At 42.6% G+C, this 27,869-nt stretch overlaps 1 protein-coding gene across 1 annotated transcript in view; it reads right to left on the reverse strand.

The window, feature by feature from the left end:
- Positions 1 to 10,185: 10,185 nt before the first annotated feature.
- MARCO (macrophage receptor with collagenous structure) overlaps positions 10,186 to 27,869 on the reverse strand; it is a 35,932-nt gene continuing 18,248 nt past the window's right edge. Inside the window, exons 5-15 of the mRNA XM_056534332.1 lie at positions 27,537 to 27,581; positions 25,255 to 25,344; positions 22,836 to 22,889; positions 22,420 to 22,500; positions 21,066 to 21,110; positions 15,656 to 15,754; positions 13,559 to 13,603; positions 12,606 to 12,650; positions 12,381 to 12,461; positions 11,401 to 11,568; positions 10,186 to 10,691 (exon numbers count right to left, since the gene is read on the reverse strand). Coding sequence (XP_056390307.1) covers positions 10,561 to 10,691; positions 11,401 to 11,568; positions 12,381 to 12,461; positions 12,606 to 12,650; positions 13,559 to 13,603; positions 15,656 to 15,754; positions 21,066 to 21,110; positions 22,420 to 22,500; positions 22,836 to 22,889; positions 25,255 to 25,344; positions 27,537 to 27,581 — 884 coding nt within the window. The 3' untranslated portion in view covers positions 10,186 to 10,560. The remainder of the gene's footprint in view (positions 10,692 to 11,400; positions 11,569 to 12,380; positions 12,462 to 12,605; positions 12,651 to 13,558; positions 13,604 to 15,655; positions 15,755 to 21,065; positions 21,111 to 22,419; positions 22,501 to 22,835; positions 22,890 to 25,254; positions 25,345 to 27,536; positions 27,582 to 27,869) is intronic.

Raw genomic sequence — 27,869 nt, forward strand, 5'->3', positions numbered from 1 at the left:
AACAGATATACTACAGATAACAGATCACCAGCGCCCCCTGTGGTGATAGAGCAGATATACTACAGATAACAGATCACCAGCGCCCCCTGTGGTGATAGAGCAGATATACTACAGATAATAGATCACCAGCGCCCCCTGTGGTAAAAGATCAGATATACTACAGATAATAGATCACCAGCGCCCCCTGTGGTGATAGATCAGATATACCACAGATAACAGATCACCAGCGCCCCCTGTGGTGATAGAGCAGATATACTACAGATAATAGATCACCAGCGCCCCCTGTGGTAATAGAACAGATATACTACAGATAATAGATCACCAGCGCCCCCTGTGGTAAAAGATCAGATATACTACAGATAATAGATCACCAGTGCCCCCTGTGGTGATAGAGCAGATATACTGCAGATAACAGATCACCAGCGCCCCCTGTGGTGATAGAGCAGATATACTGCAGATAACAGATCACCAGCGCCCTCTGTGGTGATAGATCAGATATACTACAGATAATAGATCACCAGCGCCCCCTGTGGTGATAGAGCAGATATACTACAGATAACAGATCACCAGCGCCCCCTGTGGTGATAGATCAGATATACTACAGATGATAGATCACCAGTGCCCCCTGTGGTGATAGATCAGATATACTACAGATAATAGATCACCAGCGCCCCCTGTGGTGATACATCAGATATACTACAGATAACAGATCACAAGCGCCCCCTGTGGTGATAGATCAGATATACTACAGATAGCAGATCACCAGCGCCCCCTGTGGTGATAGATCAGATATACTACAGATAACAGATCACCAGCGCCCCCTGTGGTGATAGAGCAGATAAACTACAGATAACAGATCACCAGAACCCCCTGTGGTGATAGAGCAGATAAACTACAGATAACAGATCACCAGCGCCCCCTGTGGTGATAGATCAGATATACTACAGATAACAGATCACCAGCGCCCCCTGTGGTGATAGAGCAGATCTACTACAGATCACAGATCACCAGCGCCCCCTGTGGTGATAGATCAAATATACTACAGATAACAGATCACCAGCGCCCCCTGTGGTGATAGAGCAGATATACTACAGATAACAGATCACCAGCGCCCCCTGTTGTGATAGATCAGATATACTACAGATAACAGATCACCAACACCCCCTGTGGTGATAGAGCAGATATACTACATATAACAGATCACCAGCGCCCCCTGTGGTGATAGAGCAGATATACTACATATAACAGATCACCAGCGCCCCCTGTGGTGATAGATCAGATATACTACAGATAACAGATCACCAGCACCCCCTGTGGTGATAGATCAGATATACTACAGATCACAGATCACCAGCGCCCCCTGTGGTGATAGATCAGATATAATACAGATAACAGATCACCAGCGCCCCCTGAGGTGATAGATCAGATATACTGCAGATAATAGATCACCAGCGCCCCCTGTGGTGATACATCAGATATACTACAGATAACAGATCACCAGCGCCCCCTGTGGTGATAAATCAGGTATACTACAGATAACAGATCACCAGCGCCCCCTGTGGTGATAGAGCAGATATACTACAGATAATAGATCACCAGCGCCCCCTGTGGTGATAAATCAGGTATACTACAGATGATAGATCACCAGCGCCCCCTGTGGTGATACATCAGATATACTACAGATAACAGATCACCAGCGCCCCCTGTGGTGATACAGCAGATATACTACAGATAACAGATCACCAGCGCCCCCTGTGGTGATAAATCAGATATACTACAGATAATAGATTACCAGCGCCCCCTGTGATGATAGATCAGATATACTACAGATAACAGATCACCAGCGCCCCCTGTGGTGACAGAGCAGATCTACTACAGATCACAGATCACCAGCGCCCCCTGTGGTGATAGATCAGATATACTACAGATAACAGATCACCAGCGCCCCCTGTGGTGATAGATCAGATATACTACAGATAACAGATCACCAGCGCCCCCTGTGGTGATAGAGCAGATATATTACAGATAATAGATCACCAGCGCCCCCTGTGGTGATAGATCAGATATACTACAGATAGCAGATCACCAGCGCCCCCTGTGGTGATAGAGCAGATATACTACAGATAATAGATCACCAGCGCCCCCTGTGGTGATAAATCAGGTATACTACAGATGATAGCTCACCAGCGCCCCCTGTGGTGATAGATCAGATATACTGCAGATAATAGATCACCAGTGCCCCCTATGGTGATAGATCAGATATACTACAGATAACAGATCATCAGCGCCCCCTGTGGTGATAGATCAGATATACTACAGATAACAGATCACCAGCGCCCCCTGTGGTGATAGATCAGATATACTACAGATAACAGATCACCAGCTCCCCCTATGGTGATAGATCAGATATACTACAGATAACAGATCATCAGCGCCCCCTGTGGTGATAGATCAGATATACTACAGATAACAGATCATCAGCGCCCCCTGTGGTGATAGAGCAGATATACTACAGATAGCAGATCACCAGCGCCGCCTGTGGTGACAGAGCAGATATACTACAGATAACAGATCACCAGCGCCCCCTGTGGTGATAGATCAGATATACTACAGATAACAGATCATCAGCGCCCCCTGTGGTGATAGAGCAGATATACTACAGATAATAGATCACCAGCGCCCCCTGTGGTGATAGATCAGATATACTACAGATAACATATCACCAGTGCCCCCTGTGGTGATAAATCCGGTATACTACAGATAACAGATCACCATCGCCTCCTGTGGTGATAGATCAGATATACTACAGATAACAGATCACCAGCGCCCCCTGTGGTGATAGATCAGATATACTACAAATAACAGATCACCAGCGCCCCCTGTGGTGATAGAGCAGATATACTACAGATAACAGATCACCAGCGCCCCCTGTGGTGATAGATCAGATATACTACAGATAACAGATCACCAGCGCCCCCTGTGGTGACAGAGCAGATATACTACAGATAACAGATCACCAGCAACACAGGTTGCAGATGTAGTTGTGGGGGTCCCTGGTGATGTCTCGGGGGAGGGGGGGCACTAGTGTCACAGGTTGCAGATGTAGTTGTGGGGGTCCCTGGTGATGTGTCGGGGGAGGGGGGCACTAGTGTCACAAGTTGCAGATGTAGTTGTGGGGGTCCCTGGTGATGTGTCGGGGGAAGGGGGGGCACTAGTGTCACCGGTTGCAGATGTAGCTGTGGGGGTCCCTGGTGATGTGTCAGGGGGGGGGGGGGCACTAGTGTCACAGGTTGCAGATGTAGTTATGGGGGTCCCTGGTGATGTATCGGGGGGGGCACTAGTGTCACAGTTTGCAGATGTAGCTGTGGGGGTCCCTGGTGATGTGTCGGGGGAGGGGGGGAGGGGCACTAGTGTCACAGGTTACAGATGTAGTTGTGGGGGTCCCTGGTGATGTGTCAGGGGGGGGGGGGCACTAGTGTCACAGTTTGCAGATGTAGTTGTGGGGGTCCCTGGTGATGTGTCGGGGGGGGGGGCACTAGTGTCACCGGTTGCAGATGTAGTTGTGGGGGTCCCTGGTGATGTGTCGGGGGAGGGGGGGGGCACTAGTGTCACCGGTTGCAGATGTAGTTGTGGGGGTCCCTGGTGATGTGTCGGGGGGGGGCACTAGTGTCACCGGTTGCAGATGTAGTTGTGGGGGTCCCTGGTGATGTGTCGGGGGGGGGCACTAGTGTCACAGGTTGCAGATGTAGTTGTGGGGGTCCCTGGTGATGTGTCGGGGGAAGGGGGGGCACTAGTGTCACAGGTTGCAGATGTAGTTGTGGGGGTCCCTGGTGATGTGTCGGGGGGGGGGGGCACTAGTGTCACCGGTTGCAGATGTAGTTGTGGGGGTCCCTGGTGATGTGTCGGGGGGGGCACTAGTGTCACCGGTTGCAGATGTAGCTGTGGGGGTCCCTGGTGATGTGTCGGGGGGGGGGGGAGGGGCACTAGTGTCACCGGTTGCAAACATAGAATTTCCCCGCACGTGCTGAGCGAGCGGTGGCGCCCGGATCACGCCTGCAGCACGGTCCGCACACTCACTCATGATCTAATGCTTTGCTCCTTTTTAGGACGTGTGAAATGTTTTGGTTTCTTTTTAAGGAAAAACAGAAGTGAAGACTCTCATTGTGCGAATCGGGGAGAGAGGGGGGTTAACCCTTTACTGACCACGAGCCTGATTACAATGGGTCCTCCTCAGAACATGTTAGTGAGACGCTGCTGCCACCATGTGGGGGGATTTATTATAGGGAAAATCTGCTGTAATATTGGGGGGGGGGGGGAGGGGTTTGAGGGTACTGACCCCTTTGTACTCACTGTACCCCAGTCATGAACCCCTTAAAGATCAGGATAGTTTTGACCTTAAATAGTGGTCACAGAGACAGACCGTGCAGCTGCTATGGGGCCCTTGAGAGAGGGGAGGGGGGGGGGGTCCGTCCTGGTTGGTTCCATTCATTTTTCTTTCAGTAAGAAACTGTGCAGAACTCCTCTCCTAAAGGAGGGGGGGGGGTAAAAACTCCATAAGAAGACCACCAGTGTGCCTCCAGCTGTTACAAAGTTGCAAAACTACAACTCCCAGCATGCCCGGACAGCCGTTGGCTGTCCGGGCATGCTGGGAGTTGTAGTTTTGCAACAGCTGGAGACACACTGGTTGGGAAACACTGTGCTAAGTGGTCCTTGGAGAGAAGTGCCCTGTTACAGGCTAAATGCCCCCTGACCAAGAGCGTTTTGCAATGTATCAGTTGCACACAATTTACAGTGGTGACGGTTCGTTACAGTGTATCAGCACAAATACAATGTATCAGTCTGGAGTCCAAGCTGTTTACCCCACTGAGGACTGGATACAAGGGAAACAATATTGTAGTTTTGTGACAGCTGGAGGCACATTTGGGAAACACTGTAGTAAAATATAACACTGAAGTCAACCCTGTGCTGCGAGGACCCCTAGTGGTGACCAGACAGAAAGCACTTAACATATACTTATAAATAAAACAGCAATCAATTTATACATTTTTAACAAGTATGTTAAATTGTAATATATATATATATATATATATATATATATATATATATATATGTGTGTGTGTATATATCATTTTATTATTTATTTATTTATTCTGCCCTGCTCTGGAAGATATGGAAGATCTGGAAGATTAAATAGGCAAGTATTGTTTTATCAGTACTTTCAATAGTATTATGTAATCCCGCAGGGTGGTGAACGTTGACCTTAAAGGGGTACTCCGGTGGAAAACTTTTTTTTTTTTTTTAAATCAACCGTTGCCAGAAAGTTAAACAGATTTGTAAATTACTTCTATTAAAAAAAAAAATCTTAATCCTTCCAGTGCTTATTAGCTGCTGAATACTACAGAGGAAATTCTTTTCTTTTTGGAACACAGAGCTCTCTGCTGACATCACGACCACAGTGCTCTCTGCTGACATCTCTGTCCATTTTAAGAACTGTCCAGAATAGGAGAAAATTCCCATAGCAAACATATGCTGCTCTGGACAGTTCCGAAAATGGACAGAGATGTCAGCAGAGAGCACTGTGGTCATGATGTCAGCAGAGAGCTCTGTGCTCCAAAAAGAAAACAATTTCCTCTGTAAAATTCAGCAGCTAAGAAGTACTGGAAGGATTAAGATTTTTTTAATAGAAGTAATTTAGAAATCTGTTTCTTTTTCTGGCACCAGTTGATTTAAAAAAAAAAAAAAAAAGTTTTCCACCAGAGCACCCCTTTAAAGCTGTGTTCACTTGGTGCTTTTTCCCACAATTTTGCAGTTGCATGAAAGCAGAGCAATTTTTGCACAAAAAAACACGAAACTCTGCACAGTGCGGACACAGTCTCAACAAGTGTATGGGATATAAACTATGAGTCTGAGGAAGTGCTCAGTGTGGATGTAAAATACATAATTCTGTTTATTATTATTATTAATAATAATAATAGATGATGATGATGATGAAAATAATGATGATATTAATAACAATAATAGTGATGATAATAATAATACAAATAATAATAATAGTGATGATAATAATAAAAATAATGATGATAATAATAATAGTGATGATAATAATAAAAATAATAATGATAATAATAACGATGATAATAATAAAAATAATAATGATAATAATAACGATGATAATAATAAAAATAATGATGATAATAATAATAACGATGATGATGATGATAATAATAATAACGATGATGATGATAATAATAATAATAATAATAACGATGATGATGATGATGATGATAATAATAGTAGTGACGATAATTATAATAATGATGATGATGATGATAATAATAATGATGATAATAACAATGAGGATGATGATGATGATAATAATAATAACGATGATGATGATGATGATAATAATAATAACGATGATGATGATGATAATAATAATAGTAGTGACGATAATTATAATAATGATGATGATGATAATAATAATAACGATGATGATGATGATAATAATAATAATAACGATGATGATGATGATGATGATGATGATAATAATAATAACGATGATGATGATAATAATAATAACGATGATGATGATGATAATAATAATAACGATGATGATGATGATAATAATAATAACGATGATGATGATGATGATGATGATAATAATAATAACGATGATGATGATGATGATAATAATAATAACGATGATGATGATGATGATAATAATAATAACGATGATGATGATGATAATAATAATAACGATGATGATGATGATAATAATAATAACGATGATGATGATGATGATGATGATAATAATAATAACGATGATGATGATGATGATAATAATAATAACGATGATGATGATGATAATAATAATAACGATGATGATGATGATGATGATGATGATAATAATAATAACGATGATGATGATAATAATAATAACGATGATGATGATGATGATAATAATACCCCTGTTGGGAAGCTCTGCATCATATCCTGTGTTCCCTCACTGTGGTGTGAGAAGTGCTGACCTCATGGGATTGTCCTGCTGCAGACAGAATGGCGCATTAGTGACCTGGTGAAGATCGGAGGACGTAATCTTGGTCTCCCTTATCCTCCTCTTCATCTTCATCATCCTCTGTCACTTCCCCTCCAGCCTCTTGCTTTCTCCACAACTTCCCCTTTCTTGTGGTTATCACATTATTTTGGTGGTTCCCCTCCCTCAGTCCTATATTGGGCTCACGTACTGAAAGGAAATATTGCTGAAAATCAGCACCACATTGTCTGACTATATCTACTCCCAGCAGATCTCAATTCCCAAGGTAATATATAGAGATCAGCCAAACACCGCTTCCAGGATCTACTACACTAGTGTGACTGCTCTTACAGTAGAGACTCCATAGTGTGACTGCTCTTACAGTATAGACTCCATAGTGTGACTGCTCTTACAGTATAGACTCTATAGTGTGACTTCTCTTACAGTATAGACTCCATAGTGTGACTGCTCTTACAGTATAGACTCCATAGTGTGACTGCTCTTACAGTAGAGACTCCATAATGTGACTGCTCTTACAGTATAGACTCTATAGTGTGACTTCTATTACAGTATAGACTCTATAGTGTGACTGCTCTTACAGTATAGACTCTATAGTGTGACTTCTCTTACAGTATAGACTCTATAGTGTGACTGCTCTTACAGTAGACTCCATAGTGTGACTGCTCTTACAGTAGAGACTCCATAATGTGACTGCTCTTACAGTATAGACTCTATAGTGTGACTGCTCTTACAGTAGACTCCATAGTGTGACTGCTCTTACAGTAGAGACTCCATAGTGTGACTGCTCTTACAGTATAGACTCCATAGTGTGTCTGCTCTTACAGTATAGACTCCATAGTGTGACTGCTCTTACAGTATAGACTCCATAGTGTGTCTGCTCTTACAGTAGAGACTCCATTGTATGACTGCTCTTACAGTAGAGACTCCATTGTATGACTGCTCTTACAGTAGAGACTCCATTGTGTGACCGCTCTTACAGTAGAGACTCTATAGTGTGACCGCTCTTACAGTAGAGACTCCATAGTGTGACCGCTCTTACAGTAGAGACTCTATAGTGTGACTGCTCTTACAGTAGAGACTCTATAGTGTAGTGTGACAGCTCTTACAGTAGAGATTCCATAGTGTGACTGCTCTTACAGTAGAGATTCCATAGTATGACTGCTCTTACAGTAAAGACTCCATAGTGTGACTGCTCTTATAGTAGAGACTCTATAGTGTGACTGCTTTTACAGTAGAGATTCCGTAGTGTAACTGCTCTTACAGTAGAGACTCTATAGTGTGACTGCTCTTACAGTAGAGACTCTATAGTGTGACTTCTCTTACAATAGAGACTCTATAGTGTGACCGCTCTTTCAGTAGAGACTCCACAACATGACTGCTCTAACAGTGGAGACTCCACAACATGACTGCTCTAACAGTGGAGACTCCACAACGTGACTGCTCTTATAGTAGAGACTAGTGTTGAGCAGCATAGGCCAGTAGAGGCTCCATAGTGTGACTGCTCTTACAGTAGAGACTCTATAGTGTGACTGCTCTTACAGTAGAGACTCTATAGTGTGACTGCTCTTACAGTAGAGGCTCCATAGTGTGACTGCTCTTACAGTAGAGACTCTATAGTGTGACTGCTCTTACAGTAGAGACTCTATAGTGTGACCGCTCTTATAGTAGAGGCTCTATAGTGTGACTGCTCTTACAGTAGAGACTCTATAGTATGACTGCTCTTACAGTAGAGGCTCTATAGTGTGACTGCTCTTACAGTAGAGACTCTATAGTGTGACTGCTCTTACAGTAGAGACTCCAGAATGTCACTGCTCTTACAGTAGAAACTCCATAGTGTGACTGCTCTTACAGTAGAGACTCCATAGTGTGACTGCTCTTACAGTAGAGAATCCACAGTGTAACTGTACTTACAGTATAGACTCCATAGTGTGACTGCTCTTACAGTAGAGAATCCACAGTGTAACTGTTCTTACAGTATAGACTCCATAGCGTGACTGCTCTTACAGTAGAGAATCCACAGTGTAACTGTTCTTACAGTATAGACTCCATAGTGTGACTGCTCTTACAGTAGAGAATCCACAGTGTAACTGTTCTTACAGTATAGACTCCATAGTGTGACTGCTCTTACAGTATAGACTCCATAGTGTGACTGCTCTTACAGTAGAGACTCCATAGTGTGATCGCTCTTACAGTAGAGAATCCACAGTGTAACTGTTCTTACAGTATAGACTCCATAGTGTGACTGCTCTTACAGTAGAGAATCCACAGTGTAACTGTTCTTACAGTATAGACTCCATAGTGTGACTGCTCTTACAGTAGAGAATCCACAGTGTAACTGTTCTTACAGTATAGACTCCATAGTGTGACTGCTCTTACAGTAGAGAATCCACAGTGTAACTGTTCTTACAGTATAGACTCCATAGTGTGACTGCTCTTACAGTATGGACTCCATAGTGTGACTGCTCTTACAGTAGAGAATCCACAGTGTAACTGTTCTTACAGTATAGACTCCATAGTGTGACTGATCTTACAGTATAGACTCCATAGTGTGACTGCTCTTAGAGTAGAGAATCCCTAGTGTGACTGCTCTTACAGTAGAGAATCCATAGTGTAACTGCTCTTACAGTATAGACTCCATAGTGTGACTGCTCTTACAGTATAGACTCCATAGTGTGACTGCTCTTACAGTATAGACTCCATAGTGTGACTGCTCTTACAGTATAGACTCCATAGTGTGACTGCTCTTACAGTAGATATTCCATAGTGTGACTGCTCTTACAGTAGAGAATCCCTAGTGTGACTGCTCTTACAGTAGAGAATCCATAGTGTGACTGATCTTTATGTTATCAGTCTTTTAGGTTGATTTGTATTGCGGTTGGACATTTATGACCAGGAGGCGATATCATTTATCACAAAGTCTGATATTTATTGTTCTTCGCTTCTTTCGTATTATTCCAACCCCCCCCCCCCCCCCCTGCCTGACCCCCCTCCCACCATGAGATATACAGGCATTTACATATGTTAAGCAGTTTTTCCAACTGGAGTGCCTCCAGCTGTTGGAAAACTACAACTCCCAGCATGCCCGGACAGCCAACGGCTGTACGGGCATGCTGGGAGTTGTAGTTTTGCAACAGCTGGAGGCACCCTAGTTGGTACACACTGATATAATGTATAGGTGAGAGCGTAATGATATGTTTCTTTATAGAGCCAATACAAATCCTCCATTCTTTACCCTGCAGGCTTGGGACAGTCATGGATGTTTGATGCCCCACATAATAAATCTCCATATGACACTTGATCGGCTTTATAACATAATGAGCTGCACCACCAGGGGGCGCTCACAGGCCGGGGTTACCGATGCAGGTTTTGCTGTGGGGGGGGGGGGGGGGGGGGAATAAGTCGTGGTTGAATTTGCAGCAGGTAAACAGCAGTGGCATCTTCTATGACCACACAGGCTCGCTGCCCCTTTCAGATCAGTGTGGGCGATAGGGGGCGCTCACAGTCTCTCAGGCGCATTCTACCCCGGCATCCTCGCTGTGGCTGCAGTTGTGTGTTTCCCAGGCGGATTTCACGCAGTCCAGGATACTTTTTTCATTACCGGTGCACTTCACGTCATCCAGCAAGATCTTCCCGGACCCTGTGTTTAGAAATAATGGGGGGGGGTCAGAGAATGTGGACTGGGTCATATTAAAGGGGTTATCCAGGAAAAAACTTTATATATATATATATATATATATATATATATATATATCAACTGGCTCCAGAAAGTTAAACAGATTTGTAAATTACTTCTATAAAAAAAAAATCTTAATCCTTTCAGTACTTATGAGCTTCTGAAGTTGAGTTGTTCTTTTCTGTCTAAGTGCTCTCCGATGACTCATGTCTCGGGAACCGCCCAGTTTAGAGGAGGTTTGCTATGGGGATTTGCTTCTAAACTGGGCGTTTCCCGAGACAGGTGTCATCAGAGAGCACTTAGACAGAAAAGAACAACTCAACTTCAGAAGCTCATAAGTACTGAAAGGATTAAGATTTTTGAATGGAAGTAATTTACAAATCTGTTTAACTTTCTGGAGCCAGTTCATATTTAAAAGAAAGTTTTTTCCTCGATAGCCCCTTTAACCCTTCCAACTGTATGGGATTGGGGAGGGGGTCATATGATCAGGGGAGGATCTGACGTGAGGGCATTGTCCTTTCTCTGTAATTACACAATACAGGGCGAGAACAGGAAGCTGAACACCGGGACGGCCGTGCAGCTTCCTGGCACAACTGAAGTCGTGACAGGTGACGAACCGCTGACCACCAAGGACCAGACATAAAACTGTGCGGGTGTGAAGGAGGCGACTCACCTGCTGTAGCGGTGAACGTGGACACAATCCTCGAGTACCCCAACATGCGGCAGATGACTTTCCCGTCGTTCATGTCCCATTCGTCATCGCAGATGGTGCCCCATTCTCCGTTGCGTTTGACCTCTACTCGACCTTTGCTTCCTCCCACAATCCGCACGATATCACTGGCTACGACAACACGACAACAACTGCTACACAGAAAATCCCTGACCGCCATAGTACACAGGAATCAACAACAAAGTGGCTTTTAAAGGGGTATTCCGCTGAAAAGATCTTATCCCCTATCCAAATATAAGTGCGGGGAGATTTATCAAAACCTGTCCAGAGGAGAAGTTGCCCAGTTGCCCATAGCAACCAATCAGATCGCTGCTTTCATTTTGCAGAGGCCTTGTTAAAAATGAAAGAAGCCATCTGATTGGTTGCTATGGGCAACTGGGCAACTTCTCCTCTGGACGGGTTTTGATAAATCTCCCCTATTAAGCGCAACTGATGCCGGCAGAGATTAAAATTAAAAAATGTTATTCCTTTTTTTTTATTATTATTATTATTTTTTTATTATTATTTTTTTTTATTTGTAATTCAGTTTTGTATTGAAAAACATATTTGAAAAACTCCGTACGATTTTTTCTACATTACTGGTTGTTGCTAACAGAAATATTTTTTTTTACTGGTGAAACATGAAAACTAAAGGCCGTCACCCCCCCCCCCCTCTCCCATAGACATGAATGGAGGGGGTGCGGCGTGACATCACAGGGTGGGGGGCGGGTCTGCACGATGATCGCCAGGGTCAGGGTCCCCCGTGATCAGACATCTCATCCCCTGGTGTATCCCACCTGTAGTGGTTCGTTCCTCCTTGTAATCACTTGGGCTATGTTCACACAGAATTGTATAATAATATAATAGACTTATTCATCTTGTGTTGGTAAATTCAGAGAATCTGACTAAAGAATGGGGGGGGGGGGTCTCGATCGGACTTGTACCTGTTTGGCCAGGGCGGCCTACATCCCCTTTTGCACCTGGAGGTCCAGGAAGTCCGGGTTCTCCTTTCTGTCCATTTATCCCTGAGGAGAGAAGACAGGACAGGGAATATGACAGGAGTTTGCTGGTTCCTGGATGACGCAGCGCCCCCTAGTGTGCAGTATATACTGACACAGCCTCACAGGAGATGCAGAGTGTATAGGACAGGACATTAGAAGGGATCTCACCTGGATGCCCAGCTTCTCCTTTCTGTCCTACATCTCCCTTCAATCCTAAAAAATAAAAATCAGTGAGAAACTGATAACTACCCTGGAAGTGCCCCCCGGGGGGTTATTGTCTGTTAAGTTGGGTGAAATTACCCATGACGGTATATAGCAGAGTTGTCTGTGTGCTAGGTGTGGTGTAATACTATATATGAGTATTATGTGATAGATCAGCACTATGTGGCAGTATACAGCAGACCTCAGGTGTATCAGGTGTGGTGAGTATTATGTGATAGATCGGCACTATGTGGCAGTATACAGCAGACCTCAGGTGTACCAGGTGTGGTGAGTATTATGTGATAGATCAGCACTATATGACGGTATACAGCAGACCTCAGGTGTACCAGGTGTGGTGAGTATTGTGTAATAGATCAGCACTATGTGACGGTATATAGCAGAGCTGTCTGTGTGTTAGGTGCAGTGTAAGTACTATATATGAGTATTATGTGATAGATCAGCACTATATGACAGTATACAGCAGACCTCAGGTGTACCAGGTGTGGTGAGTATTATGTGTGATACATCAGCACTATATGATGGTATACAGCAGACCTCAGGTGTATCAGGGGTAGTGAGTATTATGTGATAGATCAGCACTATGTGACGGTATACAGCAGACCTCAGGTGTACCAGGTGTGAGTACCATGTGATATAGATTAGAACTATATGACGGTATACAGCAGACCTCAGGTGTATCAGGTGTAATGAGTATTATGTGACAGATCAGCACTATGTGGCGGTATACAGCAGACCTCAGCTGGGGTGAGCACTATGTATGTGTATTAGGTATCAGCACTGTGTGACCGCTATATAGTAGATCTCTTCTGCCAGGTGGAGTGTTACTACTATCCCTGTGTGTATTATGGTGTCACTATTGTGTTACATTATATTTCAGGCATCATCACTGGCCGCATTACCTTGATCTCCTTTCTGTCCCTGTCCTCCAGGTATTCCTGGGACACCTACACAGGAGGAAACACATCACATATCAGGGACTGCATCAGGGACTGCGCTGGAATTGGGAGCCGCATAGGAACAGATGATGGGGTTAAACAGGAATCGTCTTTAACACTTTATTTACAATAGTTTACTGGACTTAACAGGGAATCTGTCAGTAGATAGAAGTCATAAGCCCCTTCACAGGGACGGCTTTACATGTGGGACCTTCTGCTAGTGAGAAAAACGAATTACAATTACGGTATATACAAATGTACAGCAAGTGCCCATAGGGCCAATCGTCTGAAGTGCCCAGGATTCCCATCCTCCACAGCAGAGGTCTTCAAACTGTGGCCCTCCAGATGTGGCAAAACTACAATTCCCAGCATGCCCGGACAGCCAACGGCTGTCCGGGCATGCTGGGAGTTGTAGTTTTGCCACATCTGGAGGGCCACAGTTTGAAGACCACTACCCTACAGCACAGAGACTGATCGATGCTGAAGAAGGAGGAGGTCAGCAGTGATAGGGTGCGTTCAAACTGAGCAAATCAAGAGGAATTCACGCCGAAAAATTTACGGGCAGAAAAAATAATTTTATTTTCGCGCAAAATTTGCACAAAATTTGCACCGAATTGCACGCAGAAATGGGGGAGAAAGAAGCGAAGGGTTTTTCAGCCATTTATTTTATTATTTATTATTATTTTTTTTTTTTTTACCATTTACTTCTATTGATTTCTGCTAGCGGATTCTGCTTGAAGAATGAACCTGCTCTTTCTCCAAGCGGAACGGAATTCCGCTAGCAGAATTTCCGCAGTGTGAACAGGAAAGCGGAAAAAAACATTAAAGTCAATGGGCAGAGGAGATGTGAATTAAAGGGGTACTCCAGGCAAAAACTTTTTTTTATATATATCAACTGGCTCCGGAAAGTTAAACAGATTTGTAAATTACTTCTATTAAAAAATCTTAATCCTTCCAATAGTTATTAGCTTCTGAAGTTTTCTGTATAACTGCTCAATAATGATGTCACGTCCCGGGAGCTGTGCAGTTCCTATGGGGATATTCTCCCATCATGCACAGCTCCCGGGACGTGACATCATCATTGAGCAGTTATACAGAAAACTTCAGAAGCTAATAACTATTGGAAGGATTAAGATTTTTTAATAGAAGTAATTTACAAATCTCTTTAACTTTCCGGAGCCAGTTGATATATATATAAAAAAAGTTTTTGCCTGGAATACCCCTTTAATTTGGAGCGGAGAAATCAAGAGGAATTACTCAGTGTGAACGCACCCTTAGGGTGCGAATATGGTGGAAACATGAGATGATCGCCTCATTATAATTCATGGGAGCACAGCGGGGGACATTTATCAAAGGATTTAGGATAGGTTTCCACTTGTTTGTTTTTATTTTTATTTTATTTTTACACCTAAAAAAAACGCCAGCAATTACATTTTGGCAGTTTTTCTGGTGTTTTTTCTGGCGTTTTTGCCTTTGAGTGAAAATTGCATTTTTGGCCGCTTTGGCGTTTTTTTTTCTAAATTTGTTGGGTACCAAAAAAATAAAATAAAAATGCAGCAGGGATGGAAAAAGACGTACCCGACAATAATGAAAATGCAGAAATAATATATTTTTTAATATTATTTTTATTAGTAATGTATTTTAATAACGTGTTTATTAAAGTGTGTGTGTTTGTGTGTGTTTTTAACTTTTTTTTCTTTATTTTTTTGTTACATTTTATAGGTAGTAATACTACTCCCAGCATGGAACACACTCTTCCATGATGGTAGTAGTAGTTCCTGTACTAATAAACAGATCGCCCTGGGTGTCACTTCTGACACCCGTTGCCATCTGTCTATTGATGCAGGTACTACAGTTATCAGCATGGAGAAGAGTGTGCTCCGTGTTGGGAGTAGTAGTACCTGCAGTTAAGGAAAGATCACAGCGGGTGTCACTCCTGCGATCCTCCTGTATAATGTATAGCTGAGGCCGCTCTTTTATGGTCCCCTGCACTGACGTATAATATACACCTTCACACTATATACAGTATATCCCATAAGTGAGTCGCTGATCATTCCTTACCTGGAGCTCCAGTTACACCAATGTCCCCTTTGCTTCCCTTCTCTCCTGTTGGGCCTTGTTCCCCTTTGTCACCCGGAATTCCTGGAGATCCTATAAAACCTGTAGGATGAGCAGGAAATATATTGTATTTTTCTGAACAAACTAAACCATAGTTCTGGGGAAGAGTATTGAATTACTTATGGATATGACCCTCTTTATATCTGGTATATGACACAAGGCGACTGTTACTGCACCATATGCACCATCTAGAGCAGTGTTTTCCAATCGGTGTGTCTCCAGCTGTTGCAAAACTACAACTCCCAGCATGCCCGGACAGCCGAAGGCTGTCCGTGCGTGCTGGGAGTTGTAGTTTTGCAACAGCTGGAGACACAATATTTGGAAAACAAACATAGAGTGTACTGCAACCACCAACCTGTCTATGCCTTATATGAGGGTTGTAACCACTAAGAGTTTAAAGCAGAACCCTGGAATCTGGATGGTTAAATTATGCAGATAAATTAAGGTTAGATAAGTATAAACAATGCAAGATATAGGAGGACAATAGAGATGAGCAGATTTCCTAAAATTAGTTTTGAGCCTGATTTTATTGAATCGGCCAATGGATTCGATTCATATTAAAGGGGTACTCCGGCGGAAAACTTTTTTTATTTTTTATTTTTTTTAAATAAACTGGAGCCAGAAAGTTGAACAGATTTGTAAATTACTTCTATAAAAAAAAATTAAAAAAAAATCTTATTCCTTCCAGTACTTTTTAGGGGCTGTATACTACAGAGGAAATGCTTTTCTTTTTGGATTACTCTTCTGTCACAACCACAGTGCTCTCTGTTGACCTCTGCTGTCCATTTTTAGGAAATGTCCAGAGCAGGAGAAAATCCCCATAGCAAACATATTCTGCTCTGGACAGTTCCTACAGAGGTCAGCAGAGAGCACTGTGGTCGTGACAGAAGAGAAATCCAAAAAGAAAAGCATTTCTTCTGTAGAATACAGCCCCTAAATGGTACCGGAAGGATTGTGATTTTTTTTTTTTTTATTTGATTTTTTTTTATAGAAGTAGTTTACAAATCTGTTTAACTTTCTGGCACCAGTTGATTTAAAATAAAAAAAAAAGTTTTCCACTGGAGTACCCCTTTAAGTGCCCTGAAAAGTTTTGCTTTATGATAGTGTCCTGGGACTGCATTTAACCCCTTTCTATCTCTATTTAGGGTTATTAACCCCTTAAGGACCCAGCCATTTTACACCTTAGGACCATTTTTTGCACATCTGACCACTGTCACTTTAAACATTAAAAACTCTGGGATACTTTTAGTTATCATTCTGATTCCGAGATTGTTTTTTCGTGACATATTCTACTTTAACTTAGTGGTAACATTTTTTGGTAACTTGCATCCTTTCTTGGTGAAAAATCCCAAAATTTGATGAAAAATTTGAAAAATTTGCATTTTTCTAACTTTGAAGCTCTCTGCTTGTAATGAAAATGGATATTCCAAATATTATTTTATTTTATTCACATATACAATATGTCTACTTTATGTTTGCATCATAAAATTGACGTGTTTTTACTTTTGGAAGACACCAGAGGGCTTCAAAGTTCAGCAGCAATTTTCCAATTTTTCACAAAATTTCCAAAATCACAATTTTTCAGGGACCAGTTCAGGTTTGAAGTGGATTTGAAGGGTCTTCTTATTAGAAATACCCCACAAATGACCCCATTATAAAAACTGCACCCCCCAAAATATTCAAAATGACATTCAGTCAGCATTTTAACCCTTTAGGTGTTTCACAGGAATAGCAGCAAAGTGAAGGAGAAAATTCACAATTTCCATTTTTTACACTCGCATGTTCTTGTATACCTAATTTTTGAATTTTTACAAGGGGTAAAAGGAGAAAATGTATACTTCTATTTGTAGCCCAATTTCTCTCGACTAAGCACATACCTCATATGTCTATGTAAAGTGTTCGGTGGGCGCAGTAGAGGGCTCAGAAGGGAAGGAGCGACAATGGGATTTTGGAGCGTACGTTTTTCTGAAATGGTTTTTGGGGGGCATGTTGCATTTAGGAAGCCCCTATGGTGCCAGAACAGGGAAAAAAAAACACATGGCATACCATTTTGGAAACTAGACCCCTTGAGGAACGTAACAAGGAATAAAGTGAGCCTTAATACCCCACAGGTGTTTCACGACTTTTGCATATGTAAAAAAATTAAAAAATAATTTCCATAAAATGTGTGTTTCCCCCCAAATTTCACATTTTTGCAAGGGTTAATAGCAGAAAATACCCCCCAAAATTTGTAACCCCATCTCTTCTGAGTATGGAGGTACCCCATAAGTTGACCTGAAGCGCACTACGGGCGAACTACAATGCTCAGAAAAGAAGGAGTCATATTTGGCTTTTTGAGAGCAAATTTTGCTCGGGGGGCTTGTCGCATTTAGGAAGCCCCAATGGTGCCAGAAAAGCAAAATAACCCCCACATGGCATACCATTTTGGAAACTAGACCCCTTGAGGAACGTAACAAGGGGTACAGTGAGCATTTACCCCCCACTGGTGTCTGTCAGATCTTTGGAACAGTGGGCTGTACAAAATTTTTTATTTGCACAGCCCACTGTTCCAAAGATCTGTCAGACACCTGTGGGGTGTAAATTCTCACTGCACCCCTCATTACATTCCGTGAGGGGTGTAGTTTCCGAAATGGGGTCACATGTGGTTTTTTTTTTTTGCGTTTGTCAAAACCGCTGTAACAATCAGCCACCCCTGTGCAAATCACCTCAAATGTACATGGCGCACTCTCCCTTCTGGGCCTTGCTGTGCGCCCCCAGAGCACTTTGTGCCCACATATGGGGTATCTCCGTAGTCGGGAGAAGTTGCATTACAAATTTTGGGGGGCTTTTTTCCCTTTTACCTCTTTTCAAAATGAAAAGTATAGGGCAACACCAGCATGTTAGTGTAAAAAATGTATTTTTTTACACTAACATGCTGGTGTAGACCCCAATTTCACCTTTTCATAAGGGGTGAAAGGAGAAAAAGCCCCCCAAAATTTGTAAGACAATTTCTCCCGAGTACGGCGATACCCCATATGTGACTCTAAACTGTTGCCTTGAAATACGACAGGGCTCCAAAGTTAGAGCGCCATGCGCATTTGAGGCCTAAATTAGGGATTTGCATAGGGGTGGACATAGGGGTATTCTACGCCAGTGATTCCCAAACAGGGTGCCTCCAGCTGTTGCAAAACTCCCAGCATGCTTGGACAGTCAACGGCTGTCCGACAATACTGGGAGTTGTTGTTTTGCAACAGCTGGAGGCTCCATTTTGGAAACAGTGGCGTACCAGACGTTTTTCATTTTTATTGGGGAGGGGAGGGGGGCTGTGTAGGGGTATGTGTATATGTAGTGTTTTTTACTTTTTATTTTATTTTGTGTTAGTGTAGTGTAGTGTTTTTATGGTACAGTCACATGGGCGGGGGGTTACAGCGATTTACCCGCTGCGAGTTTGAGCTGCCGCGCAAAATTTGCTGCATCGCAAACTTGCAGCCTGATACTCACTGTAAGCCCCCTGCCCATGTGAATGTATCCTGTACATTCACAAGGGGGGGGACTTCCAGCTGTTGCAAAACTACAACTCCCAGCATGCACAGTCTATCAGTGCATGCTGGTAGTTATAGTTTTGCAACAGCTGGAGGCACACGGGTTGGGAAACACTGAGTTAGGAAACAGACAATGTTTCCCAACCAGTGTGCCTCCTGTTGTTGCAAAACCACAACTCCCAAACATTCTCAGGCATGCTGGGAGTAGTAGTTTGGCAACATCTTTAGAGCCAGATGCTGCCGAACTACAACTCCCAGCATGCTTGGAGTTGTAGTTTGCAACATCTGGAGGACTACAGTTTGCAGACCACTAATACAGTGGTTCCCAATCTGTGCCCTTCCAGATGTTGCAAAACTACAACTCCCAGTATGCCAAAACTGTCCAGGCATGCTGGGAGTTGTAGTTCTGCAACATCTGAAGGGCCAGATGTTACAGAACTACAACTCCCAGCATGCCTGGACAGTAAGGGCATGCTGAGAATGTGTAGTTTTGCAACATCTGGAAGGGCACAGTGGTCTCCAAACTGTGGACCTCCAGATGTTGCAAAACTGCAACTCCCAGCATGCCCAGATGCCAAGGGCTGTCTGGGCATGCTGGGAGTTGTAGTATATAGGGTCCCAATACAGCAATGCATGTCGCTTTATGCGACGTGCATTGCTGTAAAGGGCCCGACCGCGGCTGAAGATATACTCACCTGTCGCCGCCGCCGCCATCTTCATCGCCGGGATCCGGGTATTCAGGGACGAGGTAAGTATCGGGGCCGGTCCCCAGCACTCCCCCGTCCCCCGCCGCGTTCTCCGGTCTTCCTCCCGTCCTCTCCGGACTTCAAGGGGCCGGGCAGGACGGGAGGAAGTAACTAACCGACAGATCGCAGGGAATAGGAGGAGGTGGCAGGCTTGCCACCTCGCTCCTATGCTTTAGCATGGTCCTGGCTGTCTGTGACAGCCGGGATCATGCGAAATTACCGGGCGGTCGGGTCCCAGAGACCCGATCAGCCCGGTATCGCCGCAGATCGCAAGGGCGATTTCCCTTGCGATTTGCGGTGATCACCGACATGGGGTGCCTACATGGCCCCCCTTGGCGTTTGCCCTGGATGCCTGCTGAAGGATTTCAGCAGGGATCCGCTTCCGATCTCCGCCGGGTGAGCGGCGGAGACCAGGAAAAGACATGACGTATGCATACGTCATGGGTCCTTAAGACCCAGGGTGTGATGACGTATGCATACGTCATGGGTCCTGAAGAGGTTAAAGGGGTATTCCAGCCAAAACTTTTTTTTATATATATATATCAACTGGCTCCGGAAAGTTAAACAGATTTGTAAATTACTTCTATTAAAAAATCTTAATCCTTCCAATAGTTATTAGCTTCTGAAATTTTCTGTCTAACTGCTCAATGAAGATGTCACGTCCCGGGAGCTGTGCAGTTCCTATGGGGATATTCTCCCATCAGCACAGCTCCCGGCACGTGAGTCATCAGAGAGCAGTTAGACAGAAAACAACAACTCAACTTCAGAAGCTAATAACTATTGGAAGGATTAAGATTTTTTAATAGAAGTAATTTACAAATCTGTTTAACTTTCCGGAGCCAGTTGAGATATATATATATATATAAAAAAGTTTTGGCTTGGAATACCCCTTTAAGTCTCTAATCCCAACCCTAACCCTTCTTCCGATCACTAATATGGTAGCCGGCATTGCGAGTGGTTTACCCAAAATGAATCCTGATGAAACTGAAATTATGAATCTGATTCTGAGCTGAATCTGAAATGTTCAGTGACACTTATCAAGCATGGTAACATATCGGACCATAATCTGTAGTGAAGTGATTTCACCTTTCTGTCCATCCTGTCCCGGTCTTCCAGGTTCGCCCTTTTCTCCTGCAGAACGGACAACATTTAGTCATTTCACATTTGTGTTACAAGTGTCAGGAAAACTGACAGCAGCATCACCGGTACTAATACGGATATACAGGGTAATTGTGCAGGTGATGCTGTCTAAAACGCCTTTTACATGGAAAAAATCCAGTTCAGCCATTCCTGAGCTATTTGAATTTTCTTTAGATGTAAATTTCATTTTGTGAGCTATGGAGGTGATTCCTGGTCTTCTGAGCAATGCTTCTTCTCTATCTATTAATGTTTGGCTCCTCTTTTTTTCAGCAGCATTGTCAAATCACTGCAGCTATATATACACAGCTCTGCAGCACGTACATTATACACACACAGCACTGCTGCATACACATTATATGTATATATTTTCTGCTACACACAAACATAGTATAATCTTCAGACGGCCACTCTGTTCGGCCAGAGAGATCTAGACGATGTGGGGCGCTCAGAGACAAACAGCCGTTTTCGCACACAGCCGTGTGCTTCTTCCGGCCTCCTCGGAGGCCGGAAGAAGCACACGGCTGTGTGTGAAAAGGACTGTTTGCCCCTGAGCCAGGGAGATCTAGACGATGCAGGGTGCTCAGAGGCAAATAGCTGTTTTCGCACACAACCGGGTGCTTCTTCCGGACTCCGACAAGACCGGAAGAAGCACGCGGCTGTATGAGAAAATGGCTGTTTGCCTCTGAGCGCCCCGCATCGTCTAGATCTCCCTGGCCGAACGGAATGACCGTCTGAAGATTATACGTCACTGGACGGTGAGTGCAAGCTTATTCTCTATATTGCATGATCTAGCGTCCTTTTTCCTTCTGAGCTTTGCACCCCGTAAGTAGTGAGTTATGTGAAGATACCGGCCGCTGTCCTGCTCTCAGATGATACCTTATTACCTGACATGTGTGCAGTTAGACAATTGTGCTCTCTGGTTTCTATCTTTTGTTAAAAAAAAAAATATATATATATATATTTCTGCTACATACACAGTTCTGCAGCACACACATTACACACACAGCATTGCTGCACACACATATATAATGCATACAACACTGCAATACTGTTATTTCTATAACATTGTCTACCTTCTCTGTGCACCCACAGTATAAGAACCCCCTGTGCCTTGTACCCCAGACTATGTTCTGCAAGGCGTCTTTACAAGCATCATCTCAATGCTCAGCTTCCTCCATAAATAACACAATACAAAGAAGCCAACATATGTGCTGGAGCCAGATCTACATGTTTCCCCCACTGTACCCTATTTTTGGGCTCATATCACTGGTTCTGGTCTCATTCTACCATCACTTCTCACCATTTCTTCCTGGGGTTCCTACAGGTCCTGGGGGCCCCACTGGTCCAATGTTTCCTTCATCTCCTTTCTGACCTTGGACACCTAAAAGCCACAATATCACAGGAGAGCAGTGAACAACATCTGTACGTGTAATGGTCATACTATAGAGACCCCAGACACTTATAGGGGAGATTTACCAAAGCCTCTGAAAAATAAAAGAAGCGATCTGATTGGTTGTCCCTCCTCCTCTAGACAGGCTATGATAAATCTCCCCCATCGTCCCTAAGCGGTCCCTAGCATGTTGTATGTAGTAGTATACACCAGTATTAGAGGTGTTTTCTGTACATGGAAGATTATAGTAATATTCAGAGGGAATTTTTATATTTATTGTATTTAGTGTCAGTATAAAGAATATTCTTCTCATACAGTTTTATTACCTGTGTATCCTTTTTCCCCTTTTTCTCCATTAATTCCAGGAATTCCTTGTAATCCTTCACAGGAGAAAACAGAATATTATAATAGACTTCGGCCTTATAAAGAGCCATGTATATAAAGGAATGAACCATACAGAGCAATGAATTATTACTTATCATTGTATTGGTGCAACTATTTTTTCATTCCTCCCCTCTTTCTGCTTAATTCTTCCTCTTATTGTGCATTCTTTCCCCTTCCTGCTAATTTTTTTCCTCTTGTTACCCATTTCTCCTATACATTTCTATACCTTCCTCTTGCTGCTCATTCCTTTTATACCTTTCTATTTCATCCTCTTCCTGTTTATTTCTTCCTCTTCCTGCTCATTCCTCCTATACATTTCTATTTCTTCCTCTTCCTGCTCATTCCTCCTATATATTTCTATTTCATCCTCTTCCTGTTTATTCCTTCCACTTCCTGTTCATTCGTCCTGTACATTTCTATTTCTTCCTCTTCCTGCTCATTCCTCCTATACATTTCTATTTCTTCCTCTTCCTGCTTATTCCTCCTATACATTTCTATGTCTTCCTCTTTCTGTTTATTCCTCCTATACATTTCTAATTATTCCTCTTCTTGCTCATTCCTCCTATACATTTCTATTTCTTCCTCTTCTTGTTCATTCCTCCTATACATTTCTATTTCTTCCTCTTCCTGCTCATTCCTCCTATACATTTCTATTTCTTCCTGCTCATTCCTTCTATACATTTCTATGTCTTCCTCTTTCTGTTTATTCCTCCTATACATTTCTAATTATTCCTCTTCTTGCTCATTCCTCCTATACATTTCTATTTCTTCCTCTTCCTGCTCATTCCTCCTATACATTTCTATTTCTTCCTGCTCATTCCTTCTATACATTTCTATGTCTTCCTCTTTCTGTTTATTCCTCCTATACATTTCTAATTATTCCTCTTCTTGCTCATTCCTCCTATACATTTCTATTTCTTCCTCTTCTTGCTCATTCCTCCTATACATTTCTATTTCTTCCTGCTCATTCCTCCTATACATTTCTATTTCTTCCTCTTCTTGTTCATTCCTCCTATACATTTCTATTTCTTCCTCTTCTTGTTCATTCCTCCTATACATTTCTATTTCTTCCTCTTCCTGCTCATTCCTTCTATACATTTCTATTTCTTCCTTTTCCTGCTCATTCCTCCTATACATTTCTATTTCTTCCTCTTCTTGTTCATTCCTCCTATACATTTCTATTTCTTCCTCTTCTTGTTCATTCCTCCTATACATTTCTATTTCTTCCTCTTCTTGTTCATTCCTCCTATACATTTCTATTTCTTCCTCTTCCTGCTCATTCCTCCTATACATTTCTATTTCTTCCTCTTCTTGTTCATTCCTCCTTTACATTTCTATTTCTTCCTCTTCTTGCTCATTCCTCCTATACATTTCTATTTCTTCCTGCTCATTCCTCCGATACATTTCTATTTCTTCCTCTTCCTGCTTATTCCTCCTATACATTTGTATTTCTTCCTCTTCTTGTTCATTCCTCCTATACATTTCTATTTCTTCCTCTTCTTGTTCATTCCTTCTATACATTTCTATTTCTTCCTCTTCCTGCTCATTCCTCCTATACATTTCTATTTCTTCCTGCTCATTCCTCCTATACATTTCTATTTCTTCCTGCTCATTCCTCCTATACATTTCTATTTCTTCCTCTTCTTGTTCATTCCTCCTATACATTTCTATTTCTTCCTGCTCATTCCTCCTATACATTTCTATTTCTTCCTGCTCATTCCTCCTATACATTTCTATTTCTTCCTCTTCCTGCTCATTCCTCCGATACATTTCTATTTCTTCCTCTTCCTGCTCATTCCTCCTACACATTTCTATTTCTTCCTCTTCTTGCTCATTCCTCCTATACATTTCTATGTCTTCCTCTTCCTGCTCATTCCTCCTATCCATTTCTATTTCTTCCTCTTCCTGCTCATTCCTCCTATACATTTCTATTTCTTCCTCTTCCTGCTTATTCCTCCTATACATTTCTATTTCTTCCTCTTCATGCTCATTCCTCCAATACATTTCTATTTCTTCCTCATCATGCTCATTCCTCCTATACATTTCTATGTCTTCATCTTCCTGCTCATTCCTCCTATACATTTCTAGGTCTTCCTCTTCCTGCTCATTCCTCCTATACATTTCTATTTCTTCCTCTTCCTGCTCATTCCTCCTACACATTTCTATTTCTTCCTCTTCTTGCTCATTCCTCCTATACATTTCTATGTCTTCCTCTTCCTGCTCATTCCTCCTATACATTTCTATTTCTTCCTCTTCCTGCTCATTCCTCCTATACATTTCTATTTCTTCCTCTTTCTGTTCATTCTTTCTCTTCTTACCAATAACTTTCCATTCTGATTTCATACATTGACCACTTCTTACCTGGGGCACCATTCATACCAGTTTCCCCCTTGCTTCCTTTTGGCCCCTGTGCACCAGGGGGCCCAGAAGGTCCAGGAGCACCCTCAGCACCTGCATAACATAGAACTATTAGTTATATGCCAGAATAGATCCTTTAGTGATTGTTGATGACATCATCTGCAGAGGTGACAATAACCCAATGAGAAGGAAGGAGGTGATGTGAGCGGCTCTGCAGCGCCCTCACCCTCTGTGGAGAGATTATACTAATAACACAGAGGTGAAGAGTCATGGTCTGTAGGGCCTCTCTGCCTCCTCCAGTGAAGGTTATTTGGTTGTTTGCTCTGGATGATGAGCTGCATCAGCAAACCCGGTTCTTCCATCCAGTTATATATATGATACATGTTGTATTATGTCACACCCTGCTTGTATTTAATTCAATATATAAATGCTCATACTGTAATATGTTTTTTGTCATTAGATGTCACTGTTGTATTACAATTACAACAGGAGGTTATAAAAAGGGCTGCAAGCAGGAAGTGTGAGACAGTGTGCGGTTGAATCCACGTGTAGTGTCAAGGAATCCTGTTGAACTGAGCCTTGTGATTGGGAGAGTAGTGAGATTGGTTGGTCTGTATGTGGTGCTTGAAAGATCTGCAATTGGTCTATGTAATTGTTAGACATGGACTTGTCTATCAGTGCCATCGGTAAGCTGGATGTTGGAGTAGATTGTTTATCATGAGAGAGGCAGTCAGCTGGAGGTCAGATAGAGTAAAAAGGGGCCTGTAAAGGTGCTGGTAGTGAGTCACTTAATGGCCTTTTGGGGACCCATAAGGGAAAGGTGGCATCATAGTATCATCTTTTGAGGTCTGGAGAACATCACGTGGCCACAGAAGGTAAGGTGAGAAAGGGAATGGTTGCTACTTTATATCAGTGGGCTCCTGTGGGGATAGACAGCCTGGGAAGACTGATGGGAACTGTAAAGCCAGTCTAGAGGATTAGTGGCTAGAGCATATTCGGAGATCACTTGTCCCATGGACTATATTTTGGCCTGAAGGTCCAGTCTTGTGATGCTGGTGAACCGAATAAGAGTGTACAAAGGGTTTGTTTGTGAAGGGCCCTATGGAATGTGCAGTGACCCTTTTAGTTTGAAGAACTAAAATACTTGTGTTTTGGAATGTTCACGAGTTTTGTGCCAAAAACCATTAAGTGAATAGCGCCAAACTAAAGTGTATTGTAACCAGCAAGCTTGTTGGGCCCTTCATGTAAATTGTAACCATCAAGTGTACTGTGCTATTGTATGAAGAACAGAATAGTAAGAAGAGTAAAGCCTTTTGTTTTGTTTCAATTTGGTCTGAAATTATGTAGTGAAAAGGGAACCCTGGAGCTGACACCTTACTTCTTACACAGCATGTGGAAGATATGAAGGATCAGAAATATAAGGCAAATTCATATATCTCTGAGGTTAAAAGTGACATCTGTCCAGGGGAAAAGAGGGTAGTGATGGGACATAAAACGGGGGGTGGAATAGAAATTTCTAGAGGAAGGTAATAAAAACCCTAAGACCAGAGCAAATCTGCCATAAGAGAAAAACGTATTTTGGACTTCATGTGGCGATCAGGCTGAATCAACATGCAAACTGGGGATTTATCCATTTACATTTAGGACCTTTGGGTTCTGCTCCCAGAATTCATCTTTCCTGAGAAGACTGCTCCACAGATTAACAGCTATTACAGTAAAGAACCAGCTCCTGAGGTGACTATTCTACAGATTCACAGCTCTTACAGTAAAGAACCAGCTCCTGAGGTGACTATTCCCCAGATTCACAGCTCTTACAGTAAAGAACCAACTCATATGGTAACTATTCTACAGAATCACAGCTCTTACAGTAAAGATCCAGCTCATGGAGTGTCTATATCAGCTCTGTACTAACAATATAATAAAAATAAAAAATATTATATATCAATAAAATAAATTAAAAATGTTATGATCTTTTGAGTATGGCCTCCAGTTTTTGTAGGTAGTTTAGTATATTAGTATTGGGGCTACATCTCATCTTGGTGTCAGGTGGTGAGTTGCTTTTGTAGGAGTTTGGTGAATCTTACAGTAAAGAACCATCTAAGGGGACTCCTTCACAGATTCATTGCTTTTACTGTAAAGAAGTCAGGTCACTGCTAGAAATGTAAGCTCTTGTGTTTTGCGGTGACTTTGTACAGTATACCTGTTTATATACATTTCTTCAGAAGACTAAATCCATTTACTGGTTTGAATCTTTCCTCATACCTCAGGTTCTCCAGGCTCCTTACCTTTTTCTCCATCTTGTCCCGGTTTTCCAGTCTCACCCTTGATTCCTGAAGAACATAGTGTGGACATATATATCAACACTGTCTTCAGATACAGGACACTCACAAAATAAAATGGCGGATCATTGGGTTTCCCCGGGTATTATACAGTTTCCACTTATTTCCAGTCTCTACCTGGTGTCCATTGTGCCAGCTATAGGATGCATAGATGCCCTGTCCAGATCTATGGTGGAGTCACATGATCTATGGTGGAGTCACATGATCTATGGTGGAGTCACATGATCTATGGTGGAGTCACATGTGTCTGCTATTGCCAGACTTTTCTCTGGATCATAG

This window comes from Hyla sarda, chromosome 8 (assembly GCF_029499605.1).
Source record: "Hyla sarda isolate aHylSar1 chromosome 8, aHylSar1.hap1, whole genome shotgun sequence".
NCBI lineage: Eukaryota > Metazoa > Chordata > Amphibia > Anura > Hylidae > Hyla > Hyla sarda.